At 43.3% G+C, this 18,696-nt stretch overlaps 1 protein-coding gene across 8 annotated transcripts in view; it reads right to left on the bottom strand.

The window, feature by feature from the left end:
- Positions 1-258: 258 nt before the first annotated feature.
- Positions 259-18,696, bottom strand: part of FGF13 (fibroblast growth factor 13) — a 258,524-nt gene continuing 240,086 nt past the window's right edge. For all 8 annotated transcript variants that reach the window (XM_068411864.1, XM_068411868.1, XM_068411867.1 and 5 more), the window contains 2 exons: positions 6,130-6,328; positions 259-4,868 (listed from right to left, as the gene is read on the bottom strand). In XM_068411864.1, coding sequence (XP_068267965.1) covers positions 4,732-4,868; positions 6,130-6,328 — 336 coding nt within the window. In that variant the 3' untranslated portion in view covers positions 259-4,731. The remainder of the gene's footprint in view (positions 4,869-6,129; positions 6,329-18,696) is intronic.

Here is an 18,696-nt window from a genome sequence, read left to right as displayed (position 1 = left end):
CTGATAAAATGCGTTGCACTTTCTGGATCCTCCATGGCCCATGGTGAGGCTACAGCACCTGAAGGATCCACCTGTGATGGCCTTGTCTTGACCACTCAAGTTGCCCCTCTCTGATTCAGGAAGACATAAGAAACAGGACAATGTTAGCACATAAGGGTCTATATGCCAAGGAAAGCTAATGGTGTAATGCACCAGTGCTGGAGTGGAAAACCCTTAAACACCTGCAGTGATAAAATTCAGAGCCCAGACAAGAGGGAGTCTGTTTTAGAGAGAATTATTTATTAGAAGATAGGAGGTTGTTACGTACAGATTCTGTCCTGCAAAAGTGTCCTGGTCACGGCTACATCAGGGAGACATTTAAACCCATTAGAGCTGGCTTCAGTCTCCATGCAAAGATACTCAAGACACAGCAGAGCTCTGCCAGACCTGGGTCTCGTGCTGGTGCTCAGCTGGGGAGAGGCCTGGTATACCACAGCATCCCTGAGCTTGTTACACCGTCTTTATCCCACTGGAAAACCTGACCCGTGGGCTGGAAACCACATGATGCTGCAGAAGGGGCACCGTTCTTCCCTGGGGTAACTTGGAGATATTTTTCCCCAAGTAGGGAATTGTCTTCCATCGTGCCAGCGATGAACATGGCTGAGCAAGTGGTTATGGAGATACAACCATGCTATGAGGTAGCATGAGATAAATCAAAAGAAAAAAGAAACCAGAAAGGTCTCTGTGATACAGAGAAGAGTTCTTCCCACCCTCCCTCACCCCAAAACCAGGCCAAGCATGCAATGCCTGAGCCCCCTGCAGAGACCTCCAAGAAAGCAGCTCTGACAGGTGGATCACAAAAAAAAGGCAGCATTTTTTGCCTCGTAATAGTTGTGCTCCTAGCATTATTCCTCCCAATTTCATGGGTGACCTGTTTTCTTTTGTGTTGGCAGGTAGTATTTGTCAGCCTTTCATAAGGTCTCTGCACAACCCCTACGGTGGTTCAGGGCTTTGCCCAGTGAAGCCCAGGTGCATCAGAAAGCTGCTGTGCCAGTTTTGCACCTCCTGAGACAACTCCAGGCCCATGGTATGCTGCACAGAGTGTGGGCAGCATTGCTGGAGAGGCAGGGAGAAGAGAAATGGCAGATGAAAGGCATCAGCCATCACATTGTCAACAACAGAAGGGCCTGAGACCAAGCCTTCTGCAGATGATTAGTGGTTCACAGCCAGCGTAGGGCTTGGTTTCATACCAGCCTCTGGGCTTTGTCTTTATTCCAGGTGTGCATCTTAACTGTACTCTGCCACTGTACATGTGGCAGAGCAAAGTGGGTTGACCAGTGACTGTAAGTTTTCTTTTGATAGACAACCGTCAATACAGACATTTTTCCAACATCTAGCAGATTTCTTAAAGGAAAGTATTATCCAGGAGTCATCTGTTTAACTTTCTAATTTATGGGTGCTGAAGGATAAATGAATACTCTGGAGTCTGGCTCCTTAATCTGGTCCTCTGCTGAAGTCACATTCTTGTCTACTCAAGGGACTCTGGCTGGGTCAGAATATCACCTTCACTTCACTGTCTGCAAAGGCACATTTAACTATTTCTCCTTATTAAATCCCAGTCTATGGCTCCAGAGACTACACATAAGACACTGGGCATAATCCCCCACTTTGCTCATAGTGTACATGAGCTTTTGTCTACTATGAGGACTCTTATCAAGAGTATTCCCCTTTCAGTCCACAATGATCTGAAGGAAAAACTATTGTCAAGTTTGCCAGAAATTTAACATAATTGTCAGAAACAGCTGTTTATGGTTCATCTATCACCATATCTCTCTTCTCATCTCAATCCAAGAGTGGCCTTTGTTGGCTTGGTATATTAGAAACCTTTGAAACTAGGGACTTGGCAGTGAATGCTCACAGCTGATGCTAACGTCAGTAGGAAAGATGGGTCAGACTACAGACCTCAGAAGGGACAATTTGTGAGATGAGCATTTTTCTTTCACAGCAGATGACCTTCAAAGTTGGAGGTTCTTGGGATGGGGAATAACAGTAAGACTGCAGCTAAAAAGCAAAGCAGCAGACCTCCAGTTGGCTTTAGGATGGTAAATGCTCAGCATTGAACTAGCTTTGCCACAAATATGTCTATTTTTTAATCAGGTTTTATGTTCCTAAGGCACTCGGCTTCTTTTTTGGAACATGCACCCCAATAAATTTGATGTTTGGGGTTGGAAGGGTTAAGGAAAGTGTTCCACAAGGGCATACCACACTCAGTTGAAGGAAATGGATGCTCCAGACCCCCTGAGTTATCAAAACCTCTGGAGCAATCAATCACGGCCACATCTTCAAATTTTAACTATTTCTATGTCATTGGTTGTGCTCCCACCTTCTTCACCTTTGGGAAGAGGTGAGCTGAGGACCCCCAGGCCCTCTGAAGGACGGCAAGATGGTGGTATTTGGTAAGGGCAACACCCTGCTCCAATATGGGAGCTCAGCAAGCCAGAGCTCTTTGCCTACTATTTGCCACAAAACAAATCTGGGGGTTTGAGCTGAAACATAATCTCCTTTCCTCCTCTCTTAGTCCCAGCCTTAAAAGAACCCCCATTGTCCCAGCCTGGTCTGAGGTGTAATTCCAGCTTGGTCAAGTGGGAGGCACACATAGCAGAAAGCAGAATACCTGATTTTAATTTCAGGCTAACATTTATAGGTAGCTTTTTGCCTCCATTTCCGTTATTCCCTTCTAAAACTGGTTCTGCAGCCACCCATGGTGAAAACTTGTTCCTCCTAGGACTTCTTCAAACACCGTGATGAGTGAGGCTCACCTGTCAGAGCTGCTTGGATGTTGTAGATGAGAAAAGTTCTCACTGATGTTTTTGGATAGAAAAGGCAGGAGAGAAGGATGTTTTCTCTCCAGAGCATGTGCACAAAGGCAGGAGGCATGGGAGCCTTTCTCCTCGAGACCAGCTAAAGCTGACCTGCAGTGACACACAGCAAACGCCGAGCATCCTCAGGGTGCCACCCGGGCACAAGCAGCGCTTGACTTACCAGATCATTTTGGGACCCCTGTACCAAGGGCTCTGGGGAGATGTGCTGCGAGGTAGCGGTACGTGGCTGCACTAAGGGAAGTCTAACAGGGAGGGCCGACACACAGAAGCTGGAGGAGCTCACAGCAGAGGAGCACAATTCACTGGCGCTCCAGCAGCGCACAGCAGAGGGGCCGTTACCAAGACTTTGTGGCACTTAATAGTCACTATGTTTTGAGTATCTCGGCTGGGCACATAAGACCAGTTCTAACAATATCCAAAAGAAAGAACATGTTCTCAGTTGTACAGTGTACAGCATTACAGGGGAATAACCCATTACACAGAAAGGTTTTGAACATTAATTACAGCATCTTTCATAACTTCATAATTTAACTGCCAACCCTTTCCCTTGAAATTAGTCATGGATGTACATCATATAATCAAACAAGCTTTTTTAAAAAGTACATCTTAATATAAATAGTTTATTCAGTGCATGGTTGTGTATACAACAAATAATAAACAACTCTTTCGTACCAGGCAGAAAGCTGCCTGTACAGAACTATGTCAGTTTTGGAGCACAGAATCCAACGATGATTAATGCACAAAATCTTACACATCATGCAACTCTATGCCAATATTCCAACTTTCTCCCATGCAACAGACATGATGACCTAAATGGAAACCTAACTACATTTTTTTAAACAATTGTTTCCAATAGCATGTATAAGTATATGTTGTTTAGGGGTAACCTGTCCTAACGCTTCCTCCTACACAATATTCACGTGCCCGTTACAGTGAAAGAAGGACTTTTACAAATAAGACGTTTCTTATAAAAAATTAAGTCACCTTAATTCCACAGTTTCTGTCTTTAGAAAAGAAGCCACAACAATAGTTTAACATGACACACAAAATGGAATTAAGAGAAATCTACACTGGAGGATAATTTTATCCCTTTCTGTGAACTTCCACTTGGGATAACAAAACAACTCAGTTCCTACAGACTGGGGTTAGCACAAGAACTTTACCAGAAACTACAAATCTATAAAAATTTATATTTCATTGTGTTTAAAACCACAAGAACACTGTTTGCTTGAGCCTGAGACACCAACTCTCAGTTCCAACCCTGAATTTTTAATTATTTTTTTAAAGACATAGCTTTAAAGACCCATTGGAGTTCAGAAATCAAAAAGTTGCACTATTCCAAATTAAAGGATACATTTTTTTATCAAGCCTTAGATATAAAACGGTAAGCCAAGGAAACAACAGAGTTTACATATTTGTTTTTTGTTTGCCCCTATAAAACATACAAGCATTAAAATTTCCGTTGAAGAGCAAAAGTGGTCTTTTTCTGAGTTGTAAAGCAAATTCTTATCAGCAGTGAATGCTGTGAAATGTTTTTGTTTCGTATTCCACAAAGCATAGGAGAGAGAGAGAAAGAAAGAGAGAAAAAGAGAGAGAGAGAAAGAGCTGGACATTTCTTCTCCAAGATTTATTCCGCAGTTATGTTTGCTGGCTATCCAAGTGCCTTGTGATATGCACAAGCATATTCTACATTATTGGGCTACATCCTTTGACAACCAGTAGATCTAATGGCTGATAAACGAGTGACCTATGCAAGTTCAGTGGCTTGTCCTGGGCAATTGAATGTTTGGATGAGAGACTGCTAGTAAGAATTCAACTGCATCCAGAGGTAAGGTTCTGTTTAGAGAGCACTTGGCTTGCCTGAACCTGGCTACGTTGACTCGTTTTGGCTCATGGATTTACCCCCATTTAGCACTCCTGAAACACTTCTGCTCTTTGTTGGGGTCCCACTTCCAGATCTTGAGAACTCTGTGAGATCGTGGAGAGAAGGCTCTTTGTACATGGCCACTGCAAAGCAAAAGAGAGGGAGCACATCAGCACGCGTTATGGGCTACTCGGTCTGGTGGTGCAAAGTCTGTCTGCAAAACGGGATTTTTCATTCAACAATATGCAATGTAAGGAGTGAATGAAGGAAACATAGCAAGGAGAGCTCTTCCATTTCAAACACTCCCTAAGAACCTCTGAGCTCCTCTTCAGGGGAATGACATTTTAGAGAAGGGGAAAACCACAGCTCCCTCCCTCTCCCAGTTAAATCACCCACCTACCCGCTGCACTTACAAAACTCTGCAAGATAGATGGAAGCTGCTATAAATCAACATTTCCTTACTAATGGTGAAGTAGCACTGTTGACAGCTGTGATTTGACCTGTTGCTTGTATATGTAGCCTAAGCAGGTGAGTGCAAAAATGGATTTTCAGTCTTCTGTTTCCTTTGTTTTCACACATTAGAAGTGAGGATAAACCTCGACATCAGTTGCCTAAAACCTAGTCCTAAATGTAGACTGCCAAACTAGTCCAGCATGCACCCAGGGCTATGCACCTTTGAGATACCCCCTCTGATTTCAAAATGACACTGCCTTAAAAGGCTACTTATAAGACCATAGCCCAGAAGTAAAGGGCTTCATTCCTCTTAAGGAAAGAGCATATGGAAGTTTGTTCTTCTGGCGAAAAGGAGCACCTCCATGCATCGACTGAGATCTCCCTCTTTGCGTTGACCAAAGATGAAGCCAAGTCTGACCACAGTCCTGATTCAGATGCTTCAGGTAACTGGGATGGGTCTAGGTCCTGGCCTTTAATACACAGTGGTACACATATGCCACATGCATTATTACCTTTAATATCACATGCTGATGCCACATTAATCACAGTTTAATAAGCACCACACATTAGAGCTTTATCTCAGGCAAAACCAGACAAACAAACATCCTGTAACATAAAGCGCAGATTGACAAGCTATACAGCAAGTCGCTGATGGCCTGTGACCAGATATTTGAGCCATTCCAGGTAGAGCCTTCATTATCTATAATGGAGACCCTGTGGACTCTGGCCACAAAGAAACTAATATGCGTGTTTGGTTAGATTAGAGAAATGCAGAGGTAACGTAGAGAAACCTAAAAAAAGCAGCTCTGGTTAGAATAAAAGTGTGTTACAGAACACGATACTCCTGTTACAGAAGTAGCTGAACCCTTCAACTGTGTATGCACAGCAATTAAACATCTCTGACACAAGGTAATCTCAGTTCAGATAGATGGAGCAAACCCAAGCAATTACCTTTTAATGGTTTTGGAAGAAAGTGTGCTGCAGGTTTATTTTTCTTCACGTGGTTTCCTTTCATTATTTCTCCTTCTTTGTTAAGACCCAAATACCAACCCCGGCCAGACTGTTGCTGTCTGTAGATCATTGAAGAATACGTCACGTAGTAGTTTTCAAATACTGATTCTTTGAATTTACATTCAGGTGTAAAATGTTCCTGTAAGAAAGTAACAGATCAATATGTGCAGTGCTGAATCTCACATCAGCTAATGAAAAAGCATCCAATATTCATTGCTTTCCCGACAGTTAAAAGACATAACTCTCACCCCCCACTATCCAATTATGAAACACAGGCCCTAAAAGTATTAACAGAAGAGTAACACACTTTGAAACCCATGAAATGACGCTGTGAGCAGCTCAAAGTAGCATAATAAAATCTTTTTGAACAATGAGTAAAAAGTCTTAAGTGAAGAATTATTGATTGATGCAACTAATGGACATTAGGCAGGCGCAGCCCTGATGTCAACCCCAAGGGACCAGCTGTGGTCCAGCCCCACAGGCGAGAAGTGAGGCCACGCAATGCCTTTGTGCATTAACTGCTGGCCTTAACTGCTTCTGAGGAAAGTGCCATAAAAATTCAAAGCCAGGATGCCGTGAGTAAATGGTCATCTCTTACCCAGCAATATTAAGTTAGCTTGTAGCAGCTGCTGTTTCTCTGCCCAGTGTATCATCCGCTGAAAGCCCAGCTGTCAGAGACCCATGCAGACATCAGCCTCTGCTCTGGGACTGGCAAGAGTTAAGTGGTACCACAGGTAAAAGCGTATAGGATCAGGCTTTAGCCCACATGTTGAATTGCACTGCTTCTTTTGGGGAGATGGTATTGGGCTAACAGTTAAAATAAAGAGCAATAATCCAGGAGAGAGACTTTTTCTTCCTGCCAGTGGTGTGACTGGCTTTCACTGTGCAATAGTCTTGACTCAATCAATACCTTTTGGCACTATCGCCCAGATTCAAAAAAGGATGCAGACATGAAACACAAGCCTTGGAGGCACCTAAGACCAAAATGTGAGTCCTGACAGCACCACTCAGATGCTTCCTAATGCCTCTGGGTGCTTCAGGTTTTTTAACATTAAAAATTCTGACGACGTCTCACTTATGGACCCCTAAAAGTCCATAAAATATGGAAGAGGAAGGGCTTGGTCTGGTGATGCAAATGTTAATATCACAGTCCTGCCTGCCATTGCACCACACAGCAGCCAGCGTTTGCTGGACTTTCCTTGTGAAGGCAGCCAGCTTCAGCGGAGCTGCCCTTGTGCTTAAAGTATCCTACAATGGCGTGAAAGAAAGGAGGAAAAATTGTGCTTGTGCAATGATTGTAATTGTGATTTTTGAAAAATCAAAGGAAATTAAATGTCTCAGGAGCTTAAGATGTTCTTATCTAGTTTCTCAAATATTATTGTGTGAGAAAAAGACGATATTTAAAAAAACCACTGTGCATTTTGTGCACATCTTTTGCCATTTTGTCTACTCATAAGAGAAAGAAAAAACCTCCCATCCTCCGACTGGTGTTTGCTTCAACAAAGAATGTGAAGTAAGCAATTTTCTTCTTTTTTTCCTTCAAGCTAATTGGCTGTTATTTAGTTAATTGACGATTGGTTTCAATTGCTGTCAAACGGGAACAGTCACTACATTCTCCCAAGATTTCTAAATAAAAGCCTCCTATCACTGTTCCCTGCCCAGCACTAGCCATGTTAAGAAAGACTATTGCAAATGTATCATCCAATTAGCAGCAAAATGGAAAACTACAGTGCTCCCATCGGAAGATTATGGTTTCTGTACAGTAATTTGGAGCTGTTTTGGGAACAAAAGGCCTGCTTGTACACAGCAACAGAGGGTCAGATTGAAAACAGAACCACAGCATTTACTCTGTCTCTCTTAGGGAGCAAGTTAACCTTACTATGAGCAGCAGAAGCCAGCAGCCCGCAGAGTCCCTTGAAACAGAGGGACAGAAACAGTGGGGAGACGGAAAGAAAGACACTAAAAAACTCCTTCACCCCTGATTTTTCCCTTGGCTGTGAGGCTTGTGATAACAAGCTGTGTGTGAGTTTGCAGTTGAGCCCATGTACAGCCAGACACCGGCCTGATGGTGCACACCAGCCATCTCCCATGAGCATCACAGCCAGCAATCCCCTCCCTGGAGCATCCTGCAATTCAGCAATAACCACCATGGCGGTGATTTCTCACGACAAACAGCAGAGCACGGAAACAAAGACACCTCTCTATAACGTGCACAGTTACCATGCCAAATTTCCTCCCAACTTTTCTGGCACTGAAGCAGACCACCTCATTCACCCGAGTGGCTTGGCACAGAATCACACTCCTTTGTCTTGACTGACATCTGCTTAATTCCTCAGCTACGGCTGCAGCTTCAGAAAGGTGCTGGACAGTGGGAAAGGCTCCTCCTTGCCAAATAAAAGTTGATCCCACATGAGCTGTTTGCAGTAGCTGAAGTGCTCTGCTCGCTCCTGAAAGCTGCTTACCTTTTGCAAGTGTTTGTTCCCACCCATCACTTGCCTTTAGTTTAATCCAGTGTGTGTCTTCCTTATTAAAAGAAGAGTATCGGAGGAGAACTGCAAAAGGAAGCTCTGAATGAGGAATGCTAGCAAATGTGCTCCTGATTTGGGGGTATTACAATTAAAATGTACTTTTCTGAGCTTGGCAAGTCCACGTGCCAACCCAGCTGGGTATGGACAAGGCTACTATCAGCACATCAGTTCAAAATACAGTGCAGAGCAGCAAGTGCAAAATGGCCATTCTGTTATCTTTGCTGGCAAAATCTTTAATAATTTACTGAGGAAGTGTAAGTTAAAGTTGGGAGAGGACTGAGTGCCCCAATTAAAACTGATCTTTTTCCAGCTCATATAGTCTATCCTATTGAAAATGTATAAATGTAAACGTGTTGAATTCTAAGACCAGTTTTTCCTGTCAGCTGTCCTCTTTGTCCATTTTTGCAATGAAAATAATTTGAATGAGTTTTGAGAAGTCCAATGTTATGAATGTATTGTTACACAAAACAGATGAAAAATAGGCATTGGTGTGAAACAGTATTTCAGTCTCAGCTTACCCCAGAAGTCAGGGACGATGGCACCTACATGACAGTAAATTGCGCTCACCCAAGCCCCTCACACATGCACCCTAACAATGAATGAATAAATGAATGAATGAATGAATAAATAAAAGTTAAAGAAAGTGCTGGATTCACTGTAGTCATGACTCAGCCATGCTTAAGTAAGCAAGAAGATGAACTGTCAGGAGCTGCTGCTTGCTTTTGAGCTGATCAGCTGAACTACTGAAATGTTCCTTCACGAACAGATCTGCAGCTGCATTAAATATGTGAAAAATAATTAAAAAGAATAATTTGGTGTATGATAATATGGTAAAAAGGCCTCGTAGCATACACTTAGAGAAGCTGAATTTCCAGGCAGCTGGCTAGATTACATCTAAAATAATCCAGTCTCTTCCATACAAATAGTGCATTACGGGTCTGCCAAGGCTGAAAGCTAAAATACTGTAAAAGCAAAGGTGGAATTCTTCCTGCTCTAATTGTGCAAAAGCCATGTTTCAAGCCAAAGACCATTCAAATTGTCAGCCATCTCACCCACCTACACTGCAGGACTGGATATTAATTATTCTGGCCCCCAAATGATTGTGATGCAGGAATTCAGACTTCCCATGGACAGAAAATGGGAAAACTGCTTTGAAGAAAGGTTTTTAGTGTCTTCAAGTTTCTGTCGTGTTATAGAAGCCTCTCATCAGGATGGCTGTAGGCACAGTGCACATAAGGAGGGCAGAGACGCTTGCTCTCTCTATTTATTTCTTACTGTGCATCGTGGGTACCATCAACAGGGGACATCACCAAATAATTTACGGATTAGTAAGTTTAAGTCATTAGGTCAATACTGAGTTTGTATATCACCATAAGTTGAATGTCCTGCAGCTACCCTACAGCAGTCAGAAATTTTATTCAGATGGATTTAGTGCTAGGGACATGAATAAACAAACAAGAAAAGAAAAATTAACTTTGAAAAGTATTTGGGGAAAGTACTGGGTACTTGGGAAACTTACAAAATGTTCTTACATACTGAGCGTACAATTATGTTCCATGTGATCAATGACTCTGCGTATGGGATTTATTCTTTATTTTCTCCACTTAATGGAAATTGTGTTTTTTTTTCTCCATATCCTGATTTCTTTCAGGACTATAATGTAGCCCAGGATTCCATTCTATAATCATGAATTTTTGAAGGAGCCTCTTTAAAGGCTCCAGAGTAGTGATTTTCTGCGCCACTGACCCTGCCTTTTTTTATTAACAGAGATTGATTTTCTCCATCTTGGCATGTGAAGTTCCAGGGTGTATCCTCTGGATCATCACCCTGTAATGTGCAGTGATATCAACAGCACAAGATGTGAATGCTTCAACTTTAACGTTATCAGAAATAACAGTTTTTAGATCACCCGTATGAGAAGACTCTCTGAAGAAACGGGTATGTCGTGAAGCCACCAAAAGCTGTTTGCTGTAGGAATGGAAACTTACAATTATCTTGAAGCAATTTATTCTGTATCAGATATATTACAGTTCCCACAGATAGGTTCCAATCCCACAATATTGTTGATTTTGCTTAAATTTGCTTATTTTGAGGAATCCTAGTGATTTCAGTGGGAGCAACTCACAATATAGGAATATGTCCAGGTCTTGTAGGACTGTAATTAGGCAGACTGACCATGTAATTGTGACTGTATACAACAGTCGCCAGTCACAGCAAAAGACAGGCTCATCAAAAAGCTGTGCGGGCTTTTGAAGACAGATGCTATATCAGTGCAGTGCAGAGCTTCTTTTCAGCTACGCCTCTTCCAGGTGAGTTCTTCTAGAGACATCAGAGGTAGCGCAAAGCCCTCAGGAGGTGCTTTAAAGCTGAACTAACTGCTGCTTGAACAAAAAAACTACTGCTGAACAGGAATTTGTAGAAGGCTGTAATTACCCCTGAGTTCACTACAGTCTGAAGGCATGTGTACCAGCCAGGCAACCATGCAAGGGAGAAAATTAGATCAAAAATTATATAGAAAAGATACACTAATTGCTTTCATCAGGAAACCTACTTACTGGCAGGAGTGATAGGAAGGCACAATTTTCCTGGAAGGTGATCCCAAACAAATCCATAGCATGGAATTGCCTGTGATAGTGCAATAAGCAGGACTTCATCAAGTGAAACACAAACTGTCAGTAGCGTGTAAATTTATTCAGGACAAAGCTTTCAGAAAAAGTAAAATGGAGCCCAAGGAGGCAGCTGGATATCCAGCATCTCCAGAGTAAGATTTCAGGTTGTCACTAGGTATTCTCTGAATCTATGAGACAAGCATTGAAAAGATCCTGTAATTATTCCCTTGACATTGTTCCTTTGCACAGCAAATCAAATGCACAAACTCAGGGAAAAAATGCACACAGTAAACTGAAGCAGAAAACATATTAATTACAAATACAGAGATTTAGAGGTTTAAGTTTTGTTCATTATTCTTTTTCTAGCCTTATCAGTGACTCAGTTGTGAAAACTTGTCCAAGTCATCTTTGCCCAGATTTTTAAGTGGCATTTAGGCACATCAGTAAATACCTATTTAAAGCTTGGTGCGTCACCTCTCAGCATGCTCTGCCCATGGAATGGATGTACTGCCTGATGACACCAGGGAAAAAGACTCAGTGTCTGTAAACAGTGCTGAAATCTAATTGAGATAGGAACTATGCATGATCATGTTATTGTTCCCCCGTCTTTTGGTGATGCTTCACTTTTATGACTGTGTTGATTAACCAAAGCACTCCTTAATTGAGGCAAGAGAACTAACGCACGCTACATACAGAAAGAAGACACTCTTCTGATTACTGCAGAGGAAATCAATCCCGTTAGAGAAAGCCTGTAATGTGGTTTAAAAGTTTTGCAAGATGCCCAGGAGAACACCTCACAGATGTCAAACACAGGCCCCTTTCCTAATCCGGCCCACAAAGTTCTGAGACATAATTTACTTGGTATGAATAAGAAAAAGAGAAGATCCACTTTGCCCCCAAATGCTTCTCTTCTGCATCAGTGCTGAGCTGCACTGAACATGTGCATCCCTGACGATCCTGGAAGCATGGTACAGGAAAACCTCTGCATTTTCCTGAATGATTAAGTCCTCTATAAATATTTTAATACCTTCTAATGCTTGTACCTACCCTTTTTTAAATTTTGGTGGATTTAGGGCACCAGACTTGCCAGTCCTAGCTCAAAATCAGTGAAATTCTAATATGATAAAAGGAAGAAACTAGTCTTTAAACACTGCCTGTTTTGTGAAACTTGAGAAGGTTCATTAAGCAATAAGTGCCCATCAGGTTGTCTGAGGGCTCTAAACCTGACTAACAGAGAAAATGTGTAATACAATCCTACTATTACCTAGAAGCTGTTTTAGTTTTTTTAATCATATTTAATTTTTAGGGTTCCACACACACTGAAGTGCAGTTACTGCTTCTAAATCTGTAAAGGGAAGTCTATATATTAATCTGCAATTAAGACTCTTTGGAGAGAGATCTTCTCTACTAGTGTAAAAGCATGGGTTTGGGCTTAAAAAAAAAAAAGATTAGAATAACTTTCTCAACGTCTAGCCAAAGGTTTTATTGCATGAAAAAGCCCCATGATTCATGGACTGCACTCCCAGGTTTGGTCAAGGACTGGTTAACACTGGTTAGCACTGGTTAACACTATAGCCTCTGCCTAAGGCAATCTCGAGTTGAAAAATTGGAGATGGAATTATCCTACACGTTTTCCCCTGTACTTCCACACTCTGATCTCATATTCTTCTCTAGGTATGTGCCACTTATCATCTTTGGACAGTGAACTTGCTGGACCTTGGATTTGGTCTGCTACAACTTCTGATGATTGTCCCTCCCATCTGACTGAGTCAAGCAGAGGAACTAAACCCTCCTGGCTGAGCAAAGCACCAAGAGCTACCCTCCGAGCCGGCCAACTGAAAAGCAAGAGCTGCCTCGATACATGACCTGCATGGATATTACTGAAAACAGGGATGTTGGAAAAGATGTGCTCCCTGAAAACATGCTGGGAAAGATCCTGCCTGCTCAACCTGGACAAAAAGTCGAGTCATCTTACATCACCGAAGGCAGCTGAAGCAGGTGACTATCCATACCTAGTGCACGGGCAGCTGTGCGTAGTGTATAAATACCCAGAGCCCACTGAGGCTGGCGGTTCATTTCAGCAGCCTTGGGGTCATGCCAGCTGGTGAATCCTGTTCCCATTCAAAGCTACAGGAGAACTCCCTTTTCCTCTCTGTAGGCTCATGATTTTCCCCAGAGCAGCCAATCCTTTTCACAATTTTCCTAAGCTCATTATCTCCGTTCCCTGCAACAGTGGCTTCCACAGGTGAAGCCAGCATTGCAGAAAACATATTTAAAATGTGTCTGTTGTTTTTCATCGTAAGCAAATTTCTTGTCGTATTTTTTTACAGCTTTCTTCTCTCAGCTTTTTATTTTGGTAAACAGCACATGAAAGTACCCAGTGTGCCTCTTCTGTGCCATTCATTACCCCACATCTCTCTCTCATGTCTCTGCTTATTCATCTCTTGTCTTAACTAAGCGGGCCTAATCTTTTTAAATCTCTCCTCATATGAAAGGTTCTCTGTGCCCCTAATAATTTTCATTACCCTTCACTGAGTCCTTTCAATTTTATTTTTCTCTATCGCTTCCAGAACTGCAACACGACATTTAAAAAGAGGCTGTACCATTGAGTTGCATAACGGAGGTGAGATATTTTCAGCCATTTGTGTTATGACAAAGTAAAATGGTCTCTGCTGTTCAGCCTCACTATTGTGCATTTGTACAAAAGTTCTCTATCTTTTAAGTTGTGTCTCTGATAAATACAGTCCAATTTTGTGGTATTTCTGACCCTCTGATCAGTCAGTGTACCCAAGCTTAAAAATTAAAGGAAGGGAGAAGGAAGCAAAAGGCAGATAGGACAGCTTTCTTCCCCAGAACTAGAGCAGAGAGCCCCAAAGATGCTAAGCAACCTATTTTATAACATACCCATTATTACACAGATAACCTGCCAGCCATTGCAATCAGATTTCTAGCAGTTATAATTGACATCAAATCCTGGTATTGTCAAATCTCTCTGGCACAGCTGTTGTGCAGAATGTCCTCAGCTTAAGTGTGTCATGCACTACTTTAAAAAAAAATATGTCTAAGTTTAAAAACTCCTTTTAAAGTATGGGTCCCACGTTGTGCTTTCAGTTAAAGACAGCCCTGCATCCCACGCGTTTTAATGGCCATTGCCATTCGCTGAACATGGCCAGTGGCATGAGATGCTAAAAGACTAAGAGGAGCCCAAGCCTTATGAGACACTGCAACTGCCTTGTTTGGAGTGAACAACTTGTGGTTTGTTCCTCTGAGTTGCTCATTGCCTGCCAGCTCTCCCTTTGGCTTTGTATGTCACCGCCTCAGTGGGACACGGGGACAGAGAAACCAGGCAAAGCCTGGTATCTTCCACCGAGCACCAACAAGCTGCAGCAAGAACACACTGAGCAAAAGTCGCTCCCTCGGGCAGACGAGTGAGGCATGAAGAGACATCGCTTTGTCACAGCCTGGTCGCTGCGAGGGGGAGATGTCTGCGAGCTGGCAAGAGCAGCTGAGAAAGAAAACACGTTCCTGTCCCAGTAGCCCTTTTACACAATTACTCGTGTATTCGTCTACATGATTGCTGCCACTCAGGGAAACCCCCACTGCTGCTGCTGGGGCTGCAGAGCACAGGGCGGCAGCCGTGGGTTAATTTGCTCCTGGAACAAGGTGGCTTGGCCAGCATTTGTTAAAACACCACCTCGGAGCGAGGGGCAAGAAGGGCAGCACAACCTTTCTGCTGCCACATTGAGCGCCTTGGACGAACCATCCCGAAATGCTGCTTGCGGTTAACGTGGGCTGTGAGGGGCTGCGGGAGATGGTAAGCTGGGAAGGGGTTCAGGAGGCAATAACAGCCACACCGGGGCACCCCTGGCCTCAGCAGAGAGGATGGGCAGCAATGCTGGAGCACCACCAAATGCCCCCCTGTCACTTTTGAGGTCGCAGCTCTCCCAGCACCGGGAAGCTCCCCAGACGGGTGCTGCAGAAGTAGCAGGGCTCATTAGAAGAGTGTGGGATTTACTGCTGTATCCTAGATACAGGCCATCAGCCCTGGGGTAAAGAGATGGAAGAGATCTCCTTCAGATTGTCACCCATGAATTCATGCAGATTTATCTTAAAATGCTGAAAAACAATAATCTAACCAGTGTTTGCAGCAAGCTCTAAATCTGTCCGTTTAATTACAAACAGGGACATGACCCTTTTAGCAGTGGATGCTCCTAAAATTCTATGGCAAAAAGGAAAGCACGCAAAGGTTTCTCTTTTTGCAGGGGGAAGAGCAGCTGAAAGAACAGTCAGAACAAGTGCTACAGTCCTTCCCGTGGGAATAGGTGATAACGGGGAATGCTGTTTCTGTGGTAACCTGCAACCTGGCTGAGAGCCTGTCTGTACAACTGCTGTGAGCTACGATGGGTAAATCGATGTGGAAGTGATCTCCTTGTCCTTTGCTGCTCTGGTGAGGTGCCAGCCTATGTTTCTGATGGCAAACTCGTGGAGGCAGAGCTCTCCCACCCAAAGGCTGGGCACGCAGCTCTCCCAAGCACAGCCACAGCTCTGCTCGGACCTCCCCAAGCTACCACCAGCCACCTCGCTGACACTGAAGAAGAAAGATGGGGTCCGCCCCAGAGGAAGAGCTTAGAGACAGATGCTGTTCAACGAGCTTTTTTTCTGCATGCTAGAAATTGCCTCTGCTCACTGACTGCGAGAAGCTGCAAGTGGAAGATAAATAACAGCATGAGCAGCAGGAGAAGAAACAACACCACATTACATCAAACAGGTCCTTGCTTCACTGTCAGCTTAGAGTCGATTCCGCACGGAAGGACAGCCCTGCCATTTGGCCTGTATATTTTATTAATGCGGATGCATATTTATGGCACTATGGATTAGCCGATACTTCGGTGTTCAATACCGTCCTGTTATGCTGTAGTTCTCGGCAAAGGCATTTGTCCCGTCTGCTGTTATTCCTCGTGTGCAGTTAGCAGTGCTCTCAGATGGCTGCTCTTCTCTTCCCCAGACCATCCTCCTGCACTGCCTGGGCTGGAATCGCTGCCGTAGAGGTGCCTCCCCTATACCAATACTACCAAACATGTTTTGGGAACCCACTGTGTACCTCTGTAAAGTACTAAATGCAGTATAGTCTTTGGACTGGCATTATATACTAAAAATAACACCAAACTAAGAGGCCTATTAATTACGTTTTTATTCTGCAAAGCACTACACTGCATGCTTGATTTTTAACATGGGTAACATCAGTGATGGGAAAGTTAAGCACGTCATTACACTGAACAAAAGCAGTGACTCTTTCAGGACCTGATCCAAAATGTGTTATGACCAAGGGAAGTACTACGCATGCCTTTACTGCATTTTGGTTAGCTTTCTAATGTTCGTGTACTCTGCAAAGTACATACACATCTTCCTTTAAGAAATCAAGGCTATTTGATAGCTATTTGATATTTGTCACTATTAATTCAGCTTACTTGCTTACTATAAGGTGCAAATAAAAAAGATTAAGCTTAATAACAACGGGAATGTCACAGGTCCAAGGAGCTGGTTGGCTCCACCCTGACCAAACCAGCATGACTGTACGTCCAAATGGTAATGAGACCTTTTCAAATAAGTTTGATTTACTGCAATCCATTTATTTATGAATGTCATGGATGGATGTTTTTCAAACCTCGGGAGTTTGACAGTGCCAGGGCATTACTGGCAGCCAAACTCTGCTTCTTGATACAGAGCGGTGATGCTCTTTGGAATTCCTCTGCCCTCATGGCTCCCTAAATTATGCTATTGGACACACGCTGCTAAGAGGATCTCAGAGAGATGGCAGGCTAATTGAAGGATTTGAGAGATTTAAGATGGCAAAAACTTTTAAAAACAAGATAATCAAGGATTATATAAGGGAGATGAGATGTGAGAGTGACCCTTTATTTGAGAGTTGCAGCTGACTGGCAGAAAACATTTGTTTCAGCAGGTGAAGACCCCACGAAGAAGGGACACTTATGCAGAGAACAGGCTAAATTTCTCTCTGTAAATGACATATATGCATTCTCATAAGCAACAGTTTGAGAGAGAAATTAATGGAAATTCAAGTTTTGGGGAGTTTTCCAGCACCTTGCACATGAAAAACTGTGCAGCAGGGTAGAGCCCAACCTCCTCTGCAACAGACCCTGGTAACAGGAGTGCATAAATGCCTGTGTGTAATTCGGGAAAGTCATGCACTAGCATTTAAAACAGTGCATTGCTCTAACAAGCAAGGTGGCACCATGTAGCTTGAGAAACGGGAGGCTTTATGTCACGGTCAGCGCTCGAACCGCAGTGCACTCTCCAGCAAAGCCTGAATATGTCCCCAGGAACAGCTCAGGCAGCCGGGGAGTGCAGCAAACAGCCACTTCCACATCTCATCAGCCCCTCGGAAACCAGCCCAGGCAAAGCCACAGGGAAACCCCACTGAAACATCACACAGGCCCACGAAGCTGCCTCCAAAATACAGTTTCTTTGGGTTTTATAGCTGAGTTCCAACTCATCAAGCCACATAATACAGAAAGAAACAAATATTTCTAATACCTCATTTCAGGTTATGGCTATGCCATTAACTTCGAGACCAGGCTAAATAATATCTGTCCTCTTAACAGTCCTCCAACAACTGTCCCAATGAAGGCAGGAATACATGCTTTCTTTTTCACTGATTTATGGGAAGTTTTCTCTAAAACAAATACAAGGCTAATAGGAACCCCTGTCCTTCCAAGAGACGGCCTGAGCACAGAGATAAGCTTATAAAGCTCTGTTTTCTTTCCCACACAGCGATATGGACTTTACAAGGGTCTGTCATCTGGCTATTTTACGACTCCCTGCTGCCCCTGGGCTGTGTAACAGATTACTCTGGAGCCAGACTTTTGGGAGACACCGTGCTGCTACTGTCTAAGCAGCAGAGGAGAAAGGGGTCCCTGGTAAAACACTTGCAAAGCTAATTTAAACTTGGAAGACACCCAAATGTCTCTGGGAGGTGCAATTTAAAACCCTAACCTAAGATAGCCTGGGCTGCAATCACAGATTTCTGGGAACGGCGTGGAACAGTCACTCCCTGAGCCAAACACTGCAGATCTCTGTATTACAGTACTTCGACAGGAGAGTTGTTGGCATCAGGAGTTATCTCACAGAGAAAAAAGTAGCAAAACACTAAATTTAAACACAGGTATGACCACTCCCTGGCTTACACATCTGCACCAGCAAGTCTCTCAGACTTCCTGAAGATGTGAGTTAAGGAACACTTTCCATCTCAATTTCTCTGACAGCGTTACCTGTTGCACAGACATGGAGCTCCCTGAAAGGATTTAGAAGGGTTCTAGTGCAGAGAAATCTTCATCCCTGAATTGTACAAA

The sequence above is a fragment of the Nyctibius grandis genome, chromosome 13 (assembly GCF_013368605.1).
Source record: "Nyctibius grandis isolate bNycGra1 chromosome 13, bNycGra1.pri, whole genome shotgun sequence".
In the NCBI taxonomy this organism is placed as follows: Eukaryota; Metazoa; Chordata; class Aves; order Nyctibiiformes; family Nyctibiidae; genus Nyctibius; species Nyctibius grandis.
This window is presented reverse-complemented; position numbering and strand designations above follow the sequence as displayed.